Source organism: Chenopodium quinoa, unplaced genomic scaffold (assembly GCF_001683475.1).
Source record: "Chenopodium quinoa cultivar QQ74 unplaced genomic scaffold, ASM168347v1, whole genome shotgun sequence".
Taxonomy (NCBI): Eukaryota; Viridiplantae; Streptophyta; class Magnoliopsida; order Caryophyllales; family Amaranthaceae; genus Chenopodium; species Chenopodium quinoa.
In genome coordinates this window covers 17,585,079-17,604,308 of record NW_018742204.1, presented here as the reverse complement: position 1 = coordinate 17,604,308, position 19,230 = coordinate 17,585,079, and the positions used below count along the sequence as shown (strand labels likewise).

General features: G+C 33.2%; 2 protein-coding genes across 2 annotated transcripts; one reads left to right on the top strand and one right to left on the bottom strand.

Annotated features, from left to right (window-relative positions):
- Positions 1 to 74: 74 nt before the first annotated feature.
- LOC110720733 (F-box/FBD/LRR-repeat protein At1g13570-like) lies at positions 75 to 3,127 on the top strand. Its single transcript, XM_021899781.1, has 4 exons — positions 75 to 515; positions 989 to 1,838; positions 1,927 to 2,085; positions 2,184 to 3,127. The coding sequence occupies exons 2-4, from the start codon at positions 1,023 to 1,025 to the stop codon at positions 2,475 to 2,477; spliced, it is 1,269 nt and encodes a 422-aa protein (XP_021755473.1). The 5' UTR covers positions 75 to 515; positions 989 to 1,022; the 3' UTR covers positions 2,478 to 3,127.
- Positions 3,128 to 6,132: 3,005 nt separating this feature from the next.
- On the bottom strand, positions 6,133 to 10,153 carry LOC110720722 (protein NSP-INTERACTING KINASE 1-like). Its single transcript, XM_021899771.1, is given in 12 exon segments — positions 6,133 to 6,913; positions 6,995 to 7,102; positions 7,104 to 7,375; positions 7,636 to 7,977; positions 8,075 to 8,227; positions 8,361 to 8,458; positions 8,574 to 8,633; positions 8,725 to 8,796; positions 8,970 to 9,113; positions 9,227 to 9,298; positions 9,491 to 9,623; positions 9,713 to 10,153. Coding segments are annotated over 12 exon segments (1,881 nt in total). The 5' UTR covers positions 9,819 to 10,153; the 3' UTR covers positions 6,133 to 6,592.
- Positions 10,154 to 19,230: the final 9,077 nt, after the last annotated feature.

Here is a 19,230-nt window from a genome sequence, read left to right as displayed (position 1 = left end):
AGCCCTAAATTTATTGTTTTCTTATGGTTTTTTTGTATCAATAGTATCCACAGGGTAATAAATAAAAAGGATCAAAGAGGTGGAGGTGTTAAAAACTGACTCGATCTATCCAATTTGATCTAATCTTTAAGAATTAAAGAAAAAAAACCAAATAAACAAACTCATTTAAATTATATAGATACAGTAATTTAACACGACTCATCTTTAGTAGCAACTCAACCCGACATTATCAATTCCGATCCAAGTACCCAATTTGACACATTTAAAATGAAATACTCTAAACATTTGGACTTTTGGAGTTTAGCTAAGGTAAAAAACTTCTCAATTTGATTTGGTTAGGGGGAACTTCAACTTCTTCCCACATAACGCCACCTTCCACCGATACTGTTTCAAGTTTCAACTCATCAAAGTTTCTCAAACCATCATCCTTTTTTTCTTGCATTGCCTTTTTGACGAATTTTCTGTAGAAACATTCAAATCGATTTCATACCAATATCTCACCCAGTTGTTTTTCGGTGAGTTCTTACTTCGTTGATTATAGTTTGTATCAACTTCTCTTATTTTACAATTTAATTGATTATAGTTTGTTTGGTTCTATGCTTTAAGATTTGAATGCTGTTTTGCTGCATTTTTTGTCTCCTGATTTTAGCTATTAATCTGGGTATTTGAATCAATTAATGGGTCGAATTTTCCATTTATAAGGATGTGAAATATGTGAAAATATTCTAAATTTCTAATTGGGTTTCTGGGGTTTAATTCCGAATTACAAAATTAATTAAATTGGCAATTTTTATTATTATTTCAATTTTAATTGAATTCTATGGCCCAATTTTGAATTTTTATATTGGGGTTTTCTTCAATTTGGTGACAAGGGTTTTTGTCAAGATTACTTTTTGACCCCAACTATTGATTTTTCACATGTTTCCTTTGATTTTATGATCATAAGTATTTGATTTCTGATAAAATTTTCTTAATGTATTTGTGATAGGTGATCTTGTCATATTGTTGAATTTGTGTGATAAATGGATGATGAAACAGCTCCAGATTTACTTAGTGATCTGCCACTTAGCATAATTGAGATTATCCTTTGCTTACTGCCTATTAGAGATGCTGTTAGAATGAGCACATTGTCAACTAAATGGAGGTATAGATGGGCAAACCTTCCACAGCTTAATTTCTGTGACAAATGTGTCAGTCCTGTTCCGGACAAGTCGGTAGTTGAAAACAAGCTTATAAAGTTTATTACCCATGCCCTTTTTCTCCACAAAGGCCCCATTCATAAGTTTAAGATTTGTACTTCGATCCTGCAAAGTTGCCCTGATATTGATCAGTGGCTACTTTTCCTCTCGAGGAATGATGTTAGAGAGCTCACCCTTGAATTGAGTGATGGTGAGTGGTTCAGGGTGCCAACTTGTCTGTTTTCTTTCAAGAAATTGACTCTTTTGGAGCTTTGTCGATGTGAATTGGATCCTCCACCTGGGTTTACAGGGTTTCTATGCTTGCGTATCTTGACACTCAATCAAGTTTTGGTGACACCTGAAGCAATTGAAAGCCTAATTACTAGCTGTCCTCTACTTGAGAGTTTAACATTGTCATACTATGATGGTTTGGACTTGAATGTCAATGCCTCTAATCTTAAGTACTTGCACCTAGAAGGTGAATTCAAAGATTTATGCCTCGAAAATACCCCAATGCTGGAAGAAGTTTCTATCTCTTTGTATATGAACACAGATGAAATTCAGGAGCATTTTGAGCAACTTTCAGGTTGCAATTTCGTCCAGTTTCTTGGTGGTGTACCCAATCTCAAAAGGCTAGCTGGACATGTCTACTTTACGAAGGTAACATGAGTATATGACCTTATATACCTCAGGAGTATGACTATGCTGCATCCTTAATTTGTTCTGTATATTTTTTTTTTTTTTCCAGTATTTAAGCATAGGCATTGAGCAGTGGACACCATCACTGACTTACAGCCATCTAAAGATCATTGAATTAAACCAAGTAAGTTTTGAGGACATGAAAGAGTTACTGGTTGTTCTTCGCCTGATTACAAACTCCCCAAACTTGCAGGAGCTTCAGATCTCTGTAAGTCATGATGAAGTGCATTAGTTCAGAATTATCTGCACTTATGATTTCTGTTACGTATGTTGAATCTGTGTACTCTTCTCCTGTTTTGTGCTTAGGGTTCATCAAACACAAATGTCATACTGGATGCACCTAACTTAGACTTTTGGGGGACTGAATGTCCTCCAGATTGCACATTCAAACAGTTGAAAACCGTGAAGATGACAGATATGTATGGAGTGCCTCATGAGATGGAATTGATAAAATTTTTACTGGGGAACTCTCCAGCTCTTGAAAAGATGAGTATAGTGCCCTGTATATATGTTACAGAGTTAAAAGTGGATATGCTGGTAGAATTGGTAAGACTGCGACGAGCCTCTCCTCTAGCTGAAATTCAGTTTATCCAAGAATGAATATTGTGCATTTTTATAATGCATTCCCTCAGAATATAAGGTACACCATGAAGCCAATTTAATTCATTCCCTCACAATAAAAAAAAAAATTCCATGAAACCATTCTTTTTCAAAACAACATGTATGAAATTCTCTGCATTGCATGTAAATTTATATGAAAGTGCAAACTGTGGATGAATAATTTCTCCCAAAAAAATTTAAGTTTGAATGTGCATCATTTCTTATTACAGTAATCTGATATACTGTAAATCCGTAGACTATGTAACTGCAAAGATAGAATTATCATGGGAAAATTGAGGTTGCTTTGCATTTTTGCTCAATCCATAATAATATCTTATTAATCGTGTTCGAGTTGTTTTAGATGTTACTGACTTTCAAAGTTCTCAGACCTTGATTGTACTACCCCCATTTTTAACTAATGGTTGCGGTTTGTTATTTTGGCTGTTCAAAATAATGGTTACACTTACACATTATCTTATTATTTCTTTCTTAACTTTTCCCAACTTACTTCATACGAAAGTATTATACGGAGGAATTCTTTTTCTTACAATATCCCCCCATTATACATTGTTTTTCCTTCATTTTCATATATTATGCCCCTTTTGTTCGCTGCTATCCTGTTGGGTCGACCTGAAAATTACCATGTTTTGGGCAGATTTTTTGAGCTGGGCACATTTTTATTTAATAATTGGGCTTTTGCAAGCCTAAATGTAAATATTGGTTAAATTTCCAGCCCAGCCTAAAAGCCTGCTCTATCTGGTCCAAATTTTTTGGACTACTCAGCAAGTCCAATGTATTGGCCCAAAATGGCCTTTATATGCCAAAAGTTGATCATTGATGTATCTCGGCTCGACGGCTCGAGATTCCTCAAGTAGAGGAGCGTAACCATTATTTTGAAACCTAGGATAAACAAGCAATTGAGTGTGATGTGTGAAGCCTGAAGCCTTCTTAACATACTGTATACTGTTGGCCCATCTTAAATTCTTTAACAGTTGCACACCATGAAAGGTTAAACACTTCAAGAAGTGGAGCCCTAAACACCACCCAAACTTGTCATTGTCTTAACTTTTTGCCATCTTGCCCACCCTTCTCTTTGTTCTCTTACAACATTCTCTCCTCTTTGCTAACCAACAACCATTGCATCCACCACCACAATAGCCACAACCTCACCGACGATGAGAATCTTCCTTGACAATGTACAGATGAATTATCGACTTTAACAAATTTTAAATTTTTTATTTTTGAAAAAGATCACCAGAGACTGACCAAAGCATTCGGAAAATATTTCACCAACTCACCAGTCACCACCTAAGCAAAACTGTCCAGAGAGGATCCCTCATGCCCATACTTAGGTTAACGCTGGATCCCCGAACTCTCTCAGTCTCTCCCCTTAATTAATGGGTTTTGAAGTCTTGGGGGAGGGCCATTGCCGGTGCCGGTGTTGACACTAGAATGTAGGCTCCACCACTTGAGCTCATGAAATCAATTGCATTAAGGAGATGTATCTCTGATCTGAGCTCATTTATCAAGCATGCTAATGAAAATTGGATTGCCAACTATTTTGCTATGTTGTAGAACCAATGTTTATGCTTTTTTCTGGGAGGGGTGCACGTAAACCCCAAGAGCAAATACAAATCGTACACATACCCTTAGGGCCTGTTCTAATAGACTGAAATCAGTTGAACTGAACTGAACTGAATATTTTATAAGAGAAGGAAATTAGGAGCAGAACTGAGTTGAACTGAACTGAGCTGAGCTGAATTGAAATGAACTGAAAATAAACGTATGAGAACAGGCTCTTAGTTTTAACCATTAGGCTGAGGGCCTGTTTTCCTACGTTGAAATTCAGTTCAGTTCCTAATTTCCTTCTCTTATAAAAAATTCAGTTCACCTCAGCTCAGTTCAATTCAGTTTAGTTCAGTTCAGTTCAGCTGAGTTTAGTCAATAAAAACAGGCCCTAAGACCTCTTTGGTTAATTGGTTATGTGTTGTAGCATGAGCTCACATGTCAGTAGAGTGATTTCTAAGGATCAAGTTAAACATCTTATTAAATGGGCGAGGACGCGAGATGTAGGACTGCCTTATTTCTTGCAGGTGCGGCTTTTTTGTGAGATGGATCATTTTTTATGTATGTTTTGGTTTAAACCAGCTTCATCATACTCCGTAGTAGCAATTAGTATATGATACTCCTGGAGTACCTTATATTGTACTACCTAATATTGTACTCCAGGCCTAACTTAAATTAATGGGCTAAAACCCAACTAAAAGAAGCGCATGCGAAATTTTATTTTACGAAATAACAAATAAAGTAAATAAAATAACTTAAATTGTATATAAGAAAGATAGACTCAAAATGTCAAAATCAAACCATTTTATTTATCTCTCCACTCACTTTTCTTTTTTCTCTCTCAGTTTGAAATTACAGTTTCTCCAATTGAAATGGAGTGAAAAACCTTCAATTGCATGTCTGCAAAATATTGAAGACAAAATTCCTACTCAAGCAAGCCCAAAACTAACATAAATTAATACTTGAAGTAAGTTTTTAAATAATTGTAAATTATTTTGCTAATTAGCTTTGAATTTGTGATAAATTTTTGTATTTTTAAAAATTTAATATGCAATTAATACATGGAGATATGATGTAGTAGATGAAAATGAAAAAGGAGATAAACAAATTTCGCTTCTACATTTTGATTTTTGGCTACTGTTATCTCAAGATAATATTACTGTTCTTTAGATCTTATGTTATTTTGTGTTTAATTTGTGTTATTTTAGTCTTTGAAAGTAGTGGTGGGGAATGTTATTTTGTAATTTAAATGAAATTATTTTACTTAAAACCTAATGTTATTTTGCTTCTTAGGCTTCTGTTATTCAATTGCGTTCTTGTGTTATTTTGTTAAAACCATGTGTTATTTTACAGTGACCATATGTTATTTTGATAAATATAATTATGTTACTAAATTTTTCGTGCCTACAATTGTGTTACTTTGTATATAATCTTATGTTATTCTTTCAATATTTTTATGTTATTCTGTACATTTAGTTTTATTCTACTGCTTTTGTTTGATTGTCTTCTTCGGACTTATCTCCTTCTTTAATCTGCCATCATTAATGGCATTCCAATATGCTTTTTGAGTTTCTCTCTCCTTTTTTTTCCCCTTTCCCCATCTTAATTGACTGATTTAGGGTATTATAATCCTTATTTTTTATCAAATTTTCTCTCTTCTGTTCTCGTTTGGGGATATCTTTTTTTTTAAAAAAACAATTGTGAAGTTTTAATCCCGGAGTACCGTGAGCATTGTACTCCGGGAGTACAATAGAAATTGCGCCGTAGTAGTTTTACATGGTTTGGCGTGGAAAATATTGTCATGTTAAATAACCTTGTTCAGCCCAATCTATAATCATTGTTAAATCTCTAGTGAAACATTATGCTAAGTTGTCATTAAGTTCAACTACAATCTTTAGTAAATCAGCAATGTATAACAATTTGTCTCTTTGCTGAGTACCAAACTAACCAGGCAAAGTGGCTCTTGTGCATGTTCTTTGAATTCACACTGAAATTTCGGAGTAACCTTTGATGAGTCTAATCTATAGTCATTGTCGATCATTTGGAAACAGCAAAATTTCAAAAGATGCCCAAACATGAGACAATCAAGTCACAATCAATCTGGCAGTTTCTTCATTAAAGGAAGGCTACGCGAATACGAATATATCAATATATTATACACTCTTCTTTAAGATATGGCTGGGAAATTACACCTTTCAAAATGCCACTCTATATATGCTTACAAGTCTAGGATATCATAAATTGTAAGGTGAAAAAAACAGGAACCCTTTTTCACATTGCACTATTCTAATGAACTTAATGCACTTTTTAACAAAGATTCTTCATGCAATCAAGAAAGTGGGTCACCTGAATTCCTCGTTGTATTATGTTTCTGGATTCTGATTCTGTACAATACCAAGTTATAGACAGACTCTGCTGAGCTTCACTAACTGATTTACGATGATGCTCAAGAAAACCAGATCGTCTGATTCATTCCACGATCTTGTTGAATTAACCCGATCTCTAACTCTATGAAAATATATAGTAGTTCTCTGATTGGAAAAGGACTATCATCTAGGTCCAGAGAGTTCCATTGCTTGAACAAGCAATGAAGAATCGTCAGTGAGGTCAGAGTACCGCTCTGATGAGGAGAACTCGTTGCCTCTGCTCCTTGCGGAATCAGCTCTTTGAGAAGCTTCCCATTTCTCTGCAAGACCATCTCCCTCGAGCATCCTTACCACTTCTGACATCCTTGGTCTCTGGTTAGGGAGGAATTGAGTACATAGAAGAGCTACTTGGACTATTTCGTCAAGCTCAATCCTGTCATACTCATTCTTCAAGTCCTTGTCTACCATAATCTCTAGCTTCTTTTCTTGGTGAATCTTCTTCACCTGCAAATACAGTCAAAATTTAGAGGAAAATCATTTTTAAAAAACGAATTGTACTAATTTCCTTCAATTAAATTTGCTTACCCAATCTAACATAACTCCTTTCTGGTTTGCTGCTTTTCCAAAATCTAGTGCCCTCTGACCAGTTATTAACTCTAGGAGCAGGATTCCAAATCCAAAGACATCTGTTTTTTTCTGAAGATTGTCCAGTAGAGAGGTATTCTGGAGCTATATGACCCACGGTGCCCCGAACAGCTGTAGTGACATGTGAATCCCGGTGGTCCAATAGCTTAGCCAAACCAAAATCTCCGACAATGGCCTCACAGCAATCGTCCAGCAAGATATTAGCTGCTTTAACATCCCTGTGTATTATCTTAGGATCACATTGCTCATGAAGGTACAGTAGTCCCCTAGCTGCCCCTAATGCAATTCGTTTTCTGGTACCCCAGTCTAGAGCTGGCTTTGCTGCATGGTCAATTGTTGTGAATAGACAAAATTAGCATCTTTCTAAACATTGACAGGAGTGAAGGTTATGCAATTTTGTTTGCACCAAAACCTACATTAAAGATTAAAGATTCGTTCTTTTCATCTGAATTTTCCTTGACGTATCTTAGTTGTAAAAGTTGTTTAGTCATATATTGAGATTAGGTCGCCCTTATTGGAACTTATGTAAACTTATTTATCTAAGGTGAAAAGAAAGCAAGATTATGCTTAATTGCCCTTACCTTTAAGACGAGAAGCGACACTTCCATTCGACATGTAAGGGTAGACCAAAAGCCTCTCTGTGGAGGTCATACAAAAGCCATTTAGGCGTAAAAGATTCCTGTGCACAGCCAAACTGATCATCTCAACTTCAGTCTGAAATTGAATCTCCCCACCAATGGCATTGCCATCCTTGAGCCTCTTAACTGCAACAATAGTACCATCTGAAAGGTGTCCTTTGTACACAATCCCAAAACCACCCTTCCCAATTATGTTTTTGGTACTGAAGTTGTTTGTTGCACTTTGAAGCTCCCTAAAATGGAATCTCTTCAAGTTTCCAAGGCAAACATTTTCATGATGTCGATCTGTAATGATAAAATTTGTATCGTGGTTTTAGAGATGAATTCTCGAAGATTACATATGTACTTAATTGACTTGTAATATAATCGCGTCTTTTATTACCTTTGACATCGAAGAACATCTGTCGGTTGTGCTTGTACCGCCACCATAAGATGAAACCAAACCCACATATCAGAAGGCAAGTGCTAGCTAAACTTGAACCTAAGGCCAGGGCAAGCTTAGCATGACCTTTAGATTTTTGAGCTGCCTGAGGACCTTCATAACAAGAAAATTCCTTACCAACTTTCTCACAGTTGCTTTCATTACTATAATTATTTCAAGGAATTTTTTTAAAAAAATATTAGACTTAAAAAATTATTTAGCAACAAATCAAGAAATTAGTACTCACTAGCTGTATTGTTCACATTGAAAGATAGAGGTAACTGAGCAATTCCATAGCAATCTTTCTCGCTCGCTGTGGCACAAATTTGAGGATTTCCTACAACACTATTACAGAATTATGGATTAATGAATGATAAATGTAATTAATTTGAATTAATCACAAAACTCCCAAGGAGGTAAAATAGATAGTATAAATTAATCACTGTAATGTCATTCTCACCTGAATGTTTTTGCTTGGAATCTAGGCACAGGACCACTCAAATTATTGCAGGACAAATCTCTAGAACATCCAAAAACAATAAAAATGTAAGTTAGCTTAGCTTACAAAAAAAATCATGAATTCATGATTAAAGAAGGAGAAAGAAACGTACAGGAATGTAAGCTGGCTCATTTCAGCTAAAGATAAGGGAATTTCTCCTGAGAGACTGTTGTTGTTCAACCTCCTGTTCACAAAAATGAAGCAGATTACCATAAGTTTACAAGTCATTATGGTACGTATAACCCCTCTGTCCGGAATCAATAATCACACAAATAGTGTAATTTGAACTACTAACACGACAACTAAATCCCGACGAATAGAGTAGGTGCAACTAAATATGTAATGTTGATCACATACAAGTAATGGAGGATCTTCAAATGGGAAAGAGAAGAGGGGATTCTTCCTCTGAAGTGATTATCAGAAATATCAAGTGTTTGAAGCTTTGACAACTTTCCAATCTCAGTAGGAATATGTCCAGATATATTGTTATTCTGCAGAAGCCTGTCAAAATAATGAACAAAGAATGAAAATTTAATTTAGTCCATCATTATTTTATGACATGAATAAAAATGTCCTATGTTTTTCTCTCTCATAATTAATGCTTCACCACTTACACAGTCTGGAGATTTGTCAAGTTCCCAATACTTGGTGAGAGTGTCCCATATAAGCCCTGACTTGGTATACCCCTGTTTGTTTCACAATCAATATCATATTAACACTATGTAATGATAATCTCCCATTGGTATTGGTACGGAATTAATTACTGTTATACCGTCCACATAAACTCGGGAGCACAAAGCGTGTTTTTTAAGGTTAAGGCTAATTCAAAAACCCGTTTTTCGGGTTAGTAAGAGAAGTAGAAAGGGAAAGATGCTTACAAACTAACAACTCTGTCTTCAGAAGAACAAGAAACCATAGCCCAACTGCATGGATCAACTGCATTTCTATCCCAATTATCAAGAACACCATGTGGGTCCCTCAAAGAGTCCTTAATATCCATCAAAGCTTGAACTAAACCAAAATTACAAACACATTAAACCCATCAGTACATGATTAAGAACACTAATTACTCAACTAAACACATTAAATTCCATGATTACCTTCATAATTAACTCCATCAGGAGTAAGTAGAGCAAAAGAGGAATTGCAGAAGAAGAAAAAGGCAATAAAACCCAGAAAAAACTGCCTCATGTTTAACAATTTCATTGAGGCGATACGTCGAATACCTGATATACAGGTACCCAAAATGAAATAAACCCAGAAAATTGGAAAAACCCAGTTGAGATTGAGAGCAGGTGGAAAGTAGTTTGAGGTAAAAAATTCAATTTAGTGTAAAAATAGAAAGGTGAATGAGAGTGCGAATTCAGAGTGTTGATGGTCTCCAGAAATACAAAGAGTGTGCAAATTTCTGACAATGTGACACACCATGTCAGGAGGACCCAAAGGCAAAAAGAGGCTTTGGTGTGTGAGAGAGAGAAAAGGAGATGAGAAAGATGGCCAAAGTGTGAGAAGGAACCAACATGCCTGCCACTGTCTTACCAAAGCTATTGAAAGGAATAATTATTTAACAATACAATAATGCTCGTGGTGGGAATGCTCGTGATTGAATTCCGTCTACATCACTGTCTTTTGTTGTTTTAATTATGGAGTAATAAAAATAAATATAATTATATGAGAATTACCGTATTTAGCAACACTATAAAATCTATAATACTCGTAATGTGAATATTTAGGATTAAATCTAGTCTACATCAAGTTATCAGTGTTTACGGATCATTATTGTCTTTTATGACTGTTTTGAAAAGCAAATATATACAATCGATTAATCGAAGGACAATCTAACCAATACAATAATGCACGTGTTGTGGATGCTTGGGAAGATCGGGGAACTTTCGAATTAGGTCAGGTTGAGTCGGTTGTAACATAATCCATATCTAGCTAAGATCAAATTTTGTCTACATCAGATTATCACTATTATGTAACTCTTGCTAAAAGCGAACATAAACAATGCAAAAATAATGATACCATCAAAACCTACTATTGTAAAAAAAAATTATTAATGGAATTGAAAAAGTGGTAAGAGTATGGGTAGAGATTAGAAAAGGTAAGTTCCTTCAATCATGCGTTTGGTTTATATTCTTAGAAAAGGGTGACGTTAGAAATATTCCTGTTGTATAGTTATTTGGAAGTTCTTCTGATTAAAGCTAAATATTGATGCCGTAGCTATCTGTAAACCACTCTTTTGAGGTTAGTTTTATGTGAGTGATGCCCTTGCACCGAATTTGTTACAGGGTTGGTGTTGTCTCTTCTTTAGATGTTGTATGCTAGACAGTATTTTGGTGTGATAAATCAATTTCTCGAATTGACCATTGTCGTTTTTGTGTTTTCCTAACTTATTAAGGATGTAGCGTATTTTAATTTAAAACTCCATCTTTAAAGATAGATAAGAATTGTTCTTAAGTGATTGAGTATATAAATTAATTCTATTCTAAAAGCATTAATATATATACATCGGCACTTTATCAAAGACATTTCATATAAGAGAGTGTGAATGTGTGATACAATATAAAATTAATAACAGAGTACTATTTAAACTATCACATAAGGTAGTTATTTGTTCCTATGTGTGCATGAAGAACAATCGTCTCATGTTGTAAGAATGATAGCAAGGGTTCTGCGATACTCCTAATGTCATATAGTTTAGGTAAAGCTTGCATTTCCTAACTTGATCCAATAATCCGACCTGGAGGGATTGAATTGGCAGAAACTCAAACAACCCAACTTGACCTAAGGTTGAACAACTGTTTTATCAAAGATGGTTTATCTCATGTCAAAAATAAATAAAAATCAAAAACAAAAAAATTAAAAAAAAAAAAAAAAAAAAAAAAAGATGGTTTAAAATGCACTATTGGCCCAATATTGATAATTGATAATGAAGCTTAAGATGTTACAAGGGTTGGCGGGGGATGCAAGGTTGTGGTCAAGATAAAGTGTGATCAATGTGAAGAACTTAACAATCAGGCAATCAAAATTCCTAGAGAGCTGCATACGAGTTTCAAACTTTCATATAGGCAATCAAAATTCCTAGTGAGCTACATACGAGTTTCGAACTTAAATCTCTAATAGGTTGGTCTTAAGGTTGGTTGCATTGATTGCTTAGCGTGGCTTAATTAAAGGCATGATGCACTTTGTAACTGCGATGTTTTCGAAAAAAGACTCCATATAATTGTATAATTGAGCTATGTATAAGGTGCCATAAGCTCTTAATATATATTATGACTTGAACGTAGTAAGAGTGTAAAATTAAGGGGACTTGAAGTAATGTCAAAGCACGCATGTGAAGGAAAAGATTGTTAGGACTTGGGAGTTTATCAAGCGTGCAAAAAACAATTGTCCCATATCAAAATATGAAAACTAAGTAGCCTATCAAGTTTGTGCACTACTCATTTTATTGCAATATAGTTTCATAATATGAAGTATAACTTCACCAACAAGTTAATTTTGGAACACAGATCTCTAATTAAAAAAAAGTTTTGTTTTTTTGAGCTTTTAAGCAGAGTAGAGCATGTGTAAGAAGAGCAATTGTATGCAGAGCAAATGTCAGCAAAGCGAAATAACTTATTTATACTAAGGCCTTGTTCTTTTGAGTTATTGTGATCTGCTTTGTAATGTATTGAAAGCTTTGTTCTGCTGTGCAAAAATTTGCTCGAGTCTACTTTGATCCGTTCTTCCCAAAAGCTCAAAAGAATAGAGTTTAAGCAAAGCAAAGCATACCACAACAGCTCAAAAAACAGGCTGAAACTCTCCAAAATATGAGTAGTAATGGGAAAGATGAGAAAGAGTGAAGAGGAGATTTGGAATAAGATAAATTTTCCCGGTAATCTAAGTAGAATTTGAAGTGATTTAGGGCAGTCTAGTGGGTCACCCAATTTAGCTGTCACACAATATCCACTGAGACCCCTCTTTTGGAATTCTAACATTCCCTGTTTATCCAACCAATAAAGTTACGGTATGGTTATCCTACTAAACCAATAATACTAAATTAACAATAGTAATTTGGTTTTATAAACGTATTAAAAATGGGGAGGACCTATGATTGGGCTTGAGATTGGCAACCGCAATATCTACTCGTGAGATATTCTGTTGGGACTTTGGGAGATGCATTATCTACTTTTTTTTTTTTTTTTTTTCATTTTTTCCTTACTATCTCCGTTACATATTATGTGCAATAATTAGACATTTTTCCTCTTTAATTTATGTCAAATTGTTGCAAATAATATGTAACGGAGGTAGTATTAATGTACCCACATTTTATTTGCAAAACATAAAAATGATGAATATTTATTTATTTTTGTAAAATAAAATTAAAAAAGAAAAAAAAAAAGGAAAATTAAGAGTTGGAGTAATAAATTTTGAGAGTTAAGGGTTTGAGGAAAAAAATCTACTTCATTCTAATCATAGCGCCTATAAATTTTGAGAATTAATGATGGGAGAGAGAGTTAAGTATGCACTAATAAGAAACATGGATGGTAAAATGTACCACTACAACATAATAGGTGATAGGTGGTAAATATCTATCTATAATCTATAACTTACTAAAGGAATAACTGCTGACATCATCACTTTTTTCAAATTGTACACGTGTCATCTTTTCCTTCATTTTTTCCCGTCCAAACTTTTTTTCCTTTTCATATTTTTTTTTTAAAAAAAAAATCTGAATAGTGATTCCAAAATAGTTTAATATAGCATATTAACCTTACAAAAAAAAACTTCTTAAATAGATACCTTAAGGAAAACAAATATCAACCTTTTACAATTTACATATGTGATTATTCCATCTATTTACAAAGTTCGCTAAATTTTATTATAGACGTGAGTTTTCTTCTGTTTATATTATGTATTATTTTAATTTTTGTATTTTGGTTTGTGTTAATAATATCGTGTGTAATACAAAGATTTTACATATTTTGACTGATGTGTCTTTGAAGCAGTTCTACACAATTATAAAAACTTTTGTTATATTTGTGCATCGCACGAGAGTTAATCTAGTATTAGGGCCTGTTCTCATACGTTGAAGTTCAGTTCAGCTCCTAATTTCCTTCTCTTGTAAAATATTCATTTCAGTTCATTTCAACTCAGTTTAGCTGAGTTCAGTCAATGAGAACAGACTCTTCGAAGAAAATAATCAACAATAAAGGATGACAAAAAGTAGCACTACATGCATAATAGTATACAAAAAGTACTAATGATACAACTTATACTTTAGTGGTACATTATACATGCATAATAATAAACAAAAATATAACATTGCAAAAACACATCAAATGAAAAAAAAAAATTAAATAAAAACCCCATAATGCCCTTTATATGCATGCTTAATAAATAGGTGTTTTGCGCCTATATGTACCGGGAGATAGTGAATGATATTTATTTATATACAAGTATTATTAAGGAAAAATTGTCCGCAATAATCCGACCTTTTGGCCGTCCGCTAAAATAATCCCACCTATGGATTATTTTTATATTTTTAAATAATCCCACCTTTATACCCACCCCGCTATAAATGATCCCATTTTACTTGGAACCGGTTGAGCAGGTAATTTTTTTTTTTTTAAGTAGAATTTACACGTGTCACTTATTGATTAGTCTAAAAAATAAATAAATAAAAAAAGTAAAAAATCACCACCACCCCCTAAGCAATACCAATTCAACCACCACCATACCCACCACCACCCAACCTAAACCCTAGAACCGCACCCACATATGAAACCACCGCGACGGAAGAAGGAGAGAGAGGCCGGAATCGCGACGGAGGTAGAAGAGAGAGAGAGGCCGGAATCGCGTGAAGGAGACTAGGGGAGAGAGGCTGGAATCGTGATGGACAAAGGGAGGAACGAACGGAATTTGGACGAGGATGGGAAGAGGGACTGGGATCGGGACGGGGGAACAGGTTTTCGAGGGTGGTTGGTGGTTTCAGGGTGAGGGGACAACGAGTCGGCGGTTTAGGGGGAGGGATAGGGCGGACAGATCGAGTTGTTGGTGGCCGACGGCGCTGACGCTGGAGTTGGGGGCTGGTGATTTCGCGACGGAGGTTGATGTTGTGACTGCTGTCGTGAGGGAAGGAGACGGTGGTTATGTGATGGAGGGAGGTAGGGGGTTCAAGGCACCGCCGGCGCCAGGGTCGGGGGTCTGGGTGACCGGTGCTACGGGATGAGGTGTCAGGGGTGGCGGGGAAGGCTTGGGCTGGTGGTGGTTTTTATTTTATTTTATTTATTTATTTATTTATTTTTTAGTTTTTCTTAAAAAACATTTAACTTTTTTTAAAATTTAATTTATTTTAATTTTATTTTTTTGACAAATAACATGGCGACACGTGTCAAGTAACTTGTTATAACAGGTTACCTGACTGGTTGGGACCATTTATAGCGGAGTGGGTATAAAAATGGGATTGTTTAAAAATAATCCATAGGTGGGATTATTTTCAGCGGATGGCTAAAAGATCGAATTATTGCGGATAATTTTTCCTATTATTAAAGGCTTAGTGAAAAGTGGGGTTGGTTAATTATAGCGTGTTCCTACTTCAAAATCAAATCACATCCATCACTTTTTTTTTATCTATGTGGTAATCAAGGTCTTTTAGTCAAGAAAGAGTCCAAGAGATGAGATTTATAACGACAAAAGGCAGCCAACTGCCAAAAGCTATAAAAGGTGTTCTTCCTTAGCTTCTTCTCATGAATCTCATCTATTCCAAAAACTTTAGCCCCACCTTCCCAAAATCAAGAACATGGCTAACTTTTAACTTATACCGACGGTATTTCTCTATGTTCAAAATTTTAGAATCCTCACTATGCCTAAAATGAATGTATTGATGATTTAATAGATGGCGTTGAGCAGGTTCAGATAGTAGCATTATTTAGGTTTGACACAATAATTTTCTATGTAAAATTGGTTGTATTTTGTACATTGTGCAATTAAGGATCCTATTTACTTGTATCTTATAGACAAATAGGTTTAATGTGAAGATTCAACACAAGATAGGGTTGAATTTGTGTGCTAGACTACTATATATGCTACAGTACTCCATCAAGAGATCTATAGTGCACTATATCTTGTTCTTTTTGATTAATTTTTAATTGAATTTAGCTCAACTTATGCCCCGTTCTTAAGAGTTGTTCAGCTCTGCTCTGCTCTGCTCTGCTTCAATCTGCTCTACTCTGTTCTATTTTACGCTGCTCTGCTCTACTTAAAATAATACTTAATATTGAATTATTATAATAATAGTAATAAATAATTTATATTTAATAATAATAATAATTAATTGAATTATTATTTAATAATAATTAATTGAATTATTATTTAATAATAATTAATTGAATTATTATTTAATAATAATTAATTGAATTATTATTTAATAATAATTAATTGAATTATTATTATAATAATAATTAATATTGAATTATTATTATCATAATTATAATAATAATTGATATTTAATAATAATAAGAAGAAATAATTAATATTTAAATAATATTATTAAAAATTAATATTTAATAATAATAATTCATAATAAATACTTAATAATAATAATAATATTAAAAATATAATATTTAATAACAAATAATTAATATTTAAAAACTATAATAATTAATATTTAATAATAATAATAATAATAATTAATATTTCATAATAATAATAATAATAATAATAATAATAAATATTTAATAATTTAATAATTATAATTTTAATAATAATAATTAATATTTAATAATTATAATATTAATAATTAATAATTAATAATTAATAATTATAATTATAATATTAATATTTAATAATAGTAATAATGATAATAATAATATTTATTATTAATATTAATAATAATAATAATTGATTTTTTATAATAAAAATTAATAATTAAAGATAATAAATAATATTTACATATAATACTAATTATTAATTTTTAATAATAATAATAATAATTATTATAATAATAATTAATATTGAATAATAATAATAATAATGCGATAATATTATTAGTAGTAGTAGAAGTAGCAGTAGCAGTTTCAGTAACAATAGCAGTAGGCAGTAATAGTAGTAGTAGTGGCAGTAGGCAGTAGCAGACTAGCAGTAGTAGTAGCTCTTCTCTGCTTCAATCTGCTCTGCTTTGCTCTACCCAGAAGCTCAAAAGAACAGGGCCTTAGTACTCTATTTCAGCTCAACTATTCATATGATCTTATATTAATCTTGAAATAATAAATCACTATCTTCTTAAATAAAACTACAGTATGTGGAAAGAATAAAAGACTAGAGATAATCAATAATGGTTTGCCCCATTACCTTGATCTATGTCGGGCCGAAAAAAAAAAATTGGGTAAGAACATTTATGGTAATAGAAATCTTAATACAAAATACAAATCAGTTTAATACAAATAAGTTAGCTATTTTGATAATAAAAACTTTATTGGTGTAAGTTGAACCCATGAACAAAACTCACATGTGAATGGATTCCCATATCAAATGGGTATACAAGTGAGGAGTGTTGGGATGCATATCCACATTAAAGATGAAATACTAAAGAAAAAGTTATATCCACTTTATAAAACTAAGACCCTCTCCAATGGTGAGACTTGAGAGAGTTTCTTTAGGAGAGAGAGAGTATTTTTTGCAAATGACGGATACCAATAAGTTGGTATCTAAACTTAGCAGCTCCAAAACTTAGCAACTCCAAAATAAAGTTGCTAAGTTTAGATACTCAACATTGAGTCTCATTAGACAAAAAGTATATGGGCCCTCATCAATATTATACTCCCAAGAATTATGTTTTGTAATTTATTTAAATTTTCATTTTATTTTTTTTTCTAAAAAAAACTTATAAAATGATAGGCATGTCGCGTACCTAACAAAAATAAACCTAACTAGACCACTACTATGTAGACGGGCAAGCAAGGGTCGGATCCCAAGAGACTATGGTTCAACTAATTAAATAGACTCAAGTAAATACTAAGCAAGTAACGAAATTAAATAGTTGAGAATTAATAACTAAATATCAAGAGCGACGATTAAACTAAAGAAAATATACTCAAAAAAAAAATTAAACTAAAGAAAATGATAATCAAATACTAAAACATCCAAGATCAAGCATTACCACGAATACAATTAATGCAATAATATTTCTACCCCTAACATATAATTCAATTGATTAAAGAGGAAAATTAATCCCTGAATATTACCAATGGTCTCTCCCGAGTTATCAATGGCTTCCCTAATCACAATCAAGCCTACTTCCGTGGAATCATGCAAATTAAAGACTTTGAGCACATTACTCTAACTTCCTAATCATCCATTCAACCACTCCCGTGATGAACTTCAAACCCTTAATTGATTTATTCAAACCCGTCAAAAAACTCCCGTTGCGATTAAAACAATGGATTAATAACAATACTAATTATCCCTAATATAGTATTGGCATGAGCACAATCAATTAAGCATATCAATTGCAATTATCATTAGAGAACTTAAAGAATTAAATCAAGCATTAATCATATTCGGGTTCCGCTAGATCTTGGACTAGGGAAACTACTCACACATATTAATGAATTCAAGAATAATAATCAATAAAGAAAACATAATTAACAATAATAAAATAGAGAATTGAGAGAAGAAATCAATACTTGGAATTAATTATGAAATCTTGAATCTTGAAAGCAAAACCCTAAAAAATAATATGGAAGAACGTAATACCCAAAAAGAAGTCTAAAAATAATATCTGAAAAAGTGATAGAGTGATAAATAAAAGATTATCTAAAACCTATTTATATCCTCTCATAAAACTAGGTATTTCTATCTTAATAGGACTCCTAAACGCTGCCAAAACGAGCTAACACAGGTGGGTTGTGGCATGAAGAAAACCGCCACAACCAGGCTGTGGAGCGGGCTGTCTTCGCCTCTCCTTTGCTCCGATAATGGACGCCCACAACCAGGTTGTGGCCATAAGGTTGCACGCCACAACCAAGCTATGGAGTAAGCTGCCAAAATGCTCCATTGATGCTAGAAACGCTCCATATAAAGAAATATCTCGTGATCAAAAATAAATTCCATGCAAATCGAGCCCTATTCCTATAAAAACAAAAACAAACAAACCGAGAAGAGTAGTATTGAAATAGAAAGAATAATAGCTCAAAAAGATTAGGAGAATGAAGAAAACACAATAAAATATGACCAAATATCACATATAAATCGTGTATAATATCGTGTTATCATAATATGATTGGGTGTGCCATAAATTTAAAGTGACATTAGTACACCTACGAAAGTCTCACCATTAGGAAATCTATACTTCTATACTTAGTATTTAAAAACACAAACCACAAATCTATACTAAGCCACATGTCATCATAATCACTCATATACCACATGTCACCTCTCTTAATGCTTTCTTTTTAAATTCCCATTTTAATATAAAAACAAAATATATAAATTATGTTTGAGTCTTTAATCTTTATGCATTCTAAAACTTACAAATTTAAGTAAGAACATTAAGTGTTTTATATTCAATATAGTAAATTAAAGTTAAACTAATTAGCGTTCATTACATTAACAATAAAATAGTTTTTTCATCTCT

Bases quoted from the DNA above. Each gene is read 5' to 3' on its own strand.
- LOC110720733 (XM_021899781.1), top strand. From the start codon at position 1,023: ATGGATGATGAAACAGCTCCAGATTTACTTAGTGATCTGCCACTTAGC. The intron at 1,839-1,926 runs GTAACATGAGTA...TTTTTTTTCCAG, and splicing joins GACATGTCTACTTTACGAAG to TATTTAAGCATAGGCATTGA. The intron at 2,086-2,183 runs GTAAGTCATGAT...TTTTGTGCTTAG, and splicing joins TGCAGGAGCTTCAGATCTCT to GGTTCATCAAACACAAATGT.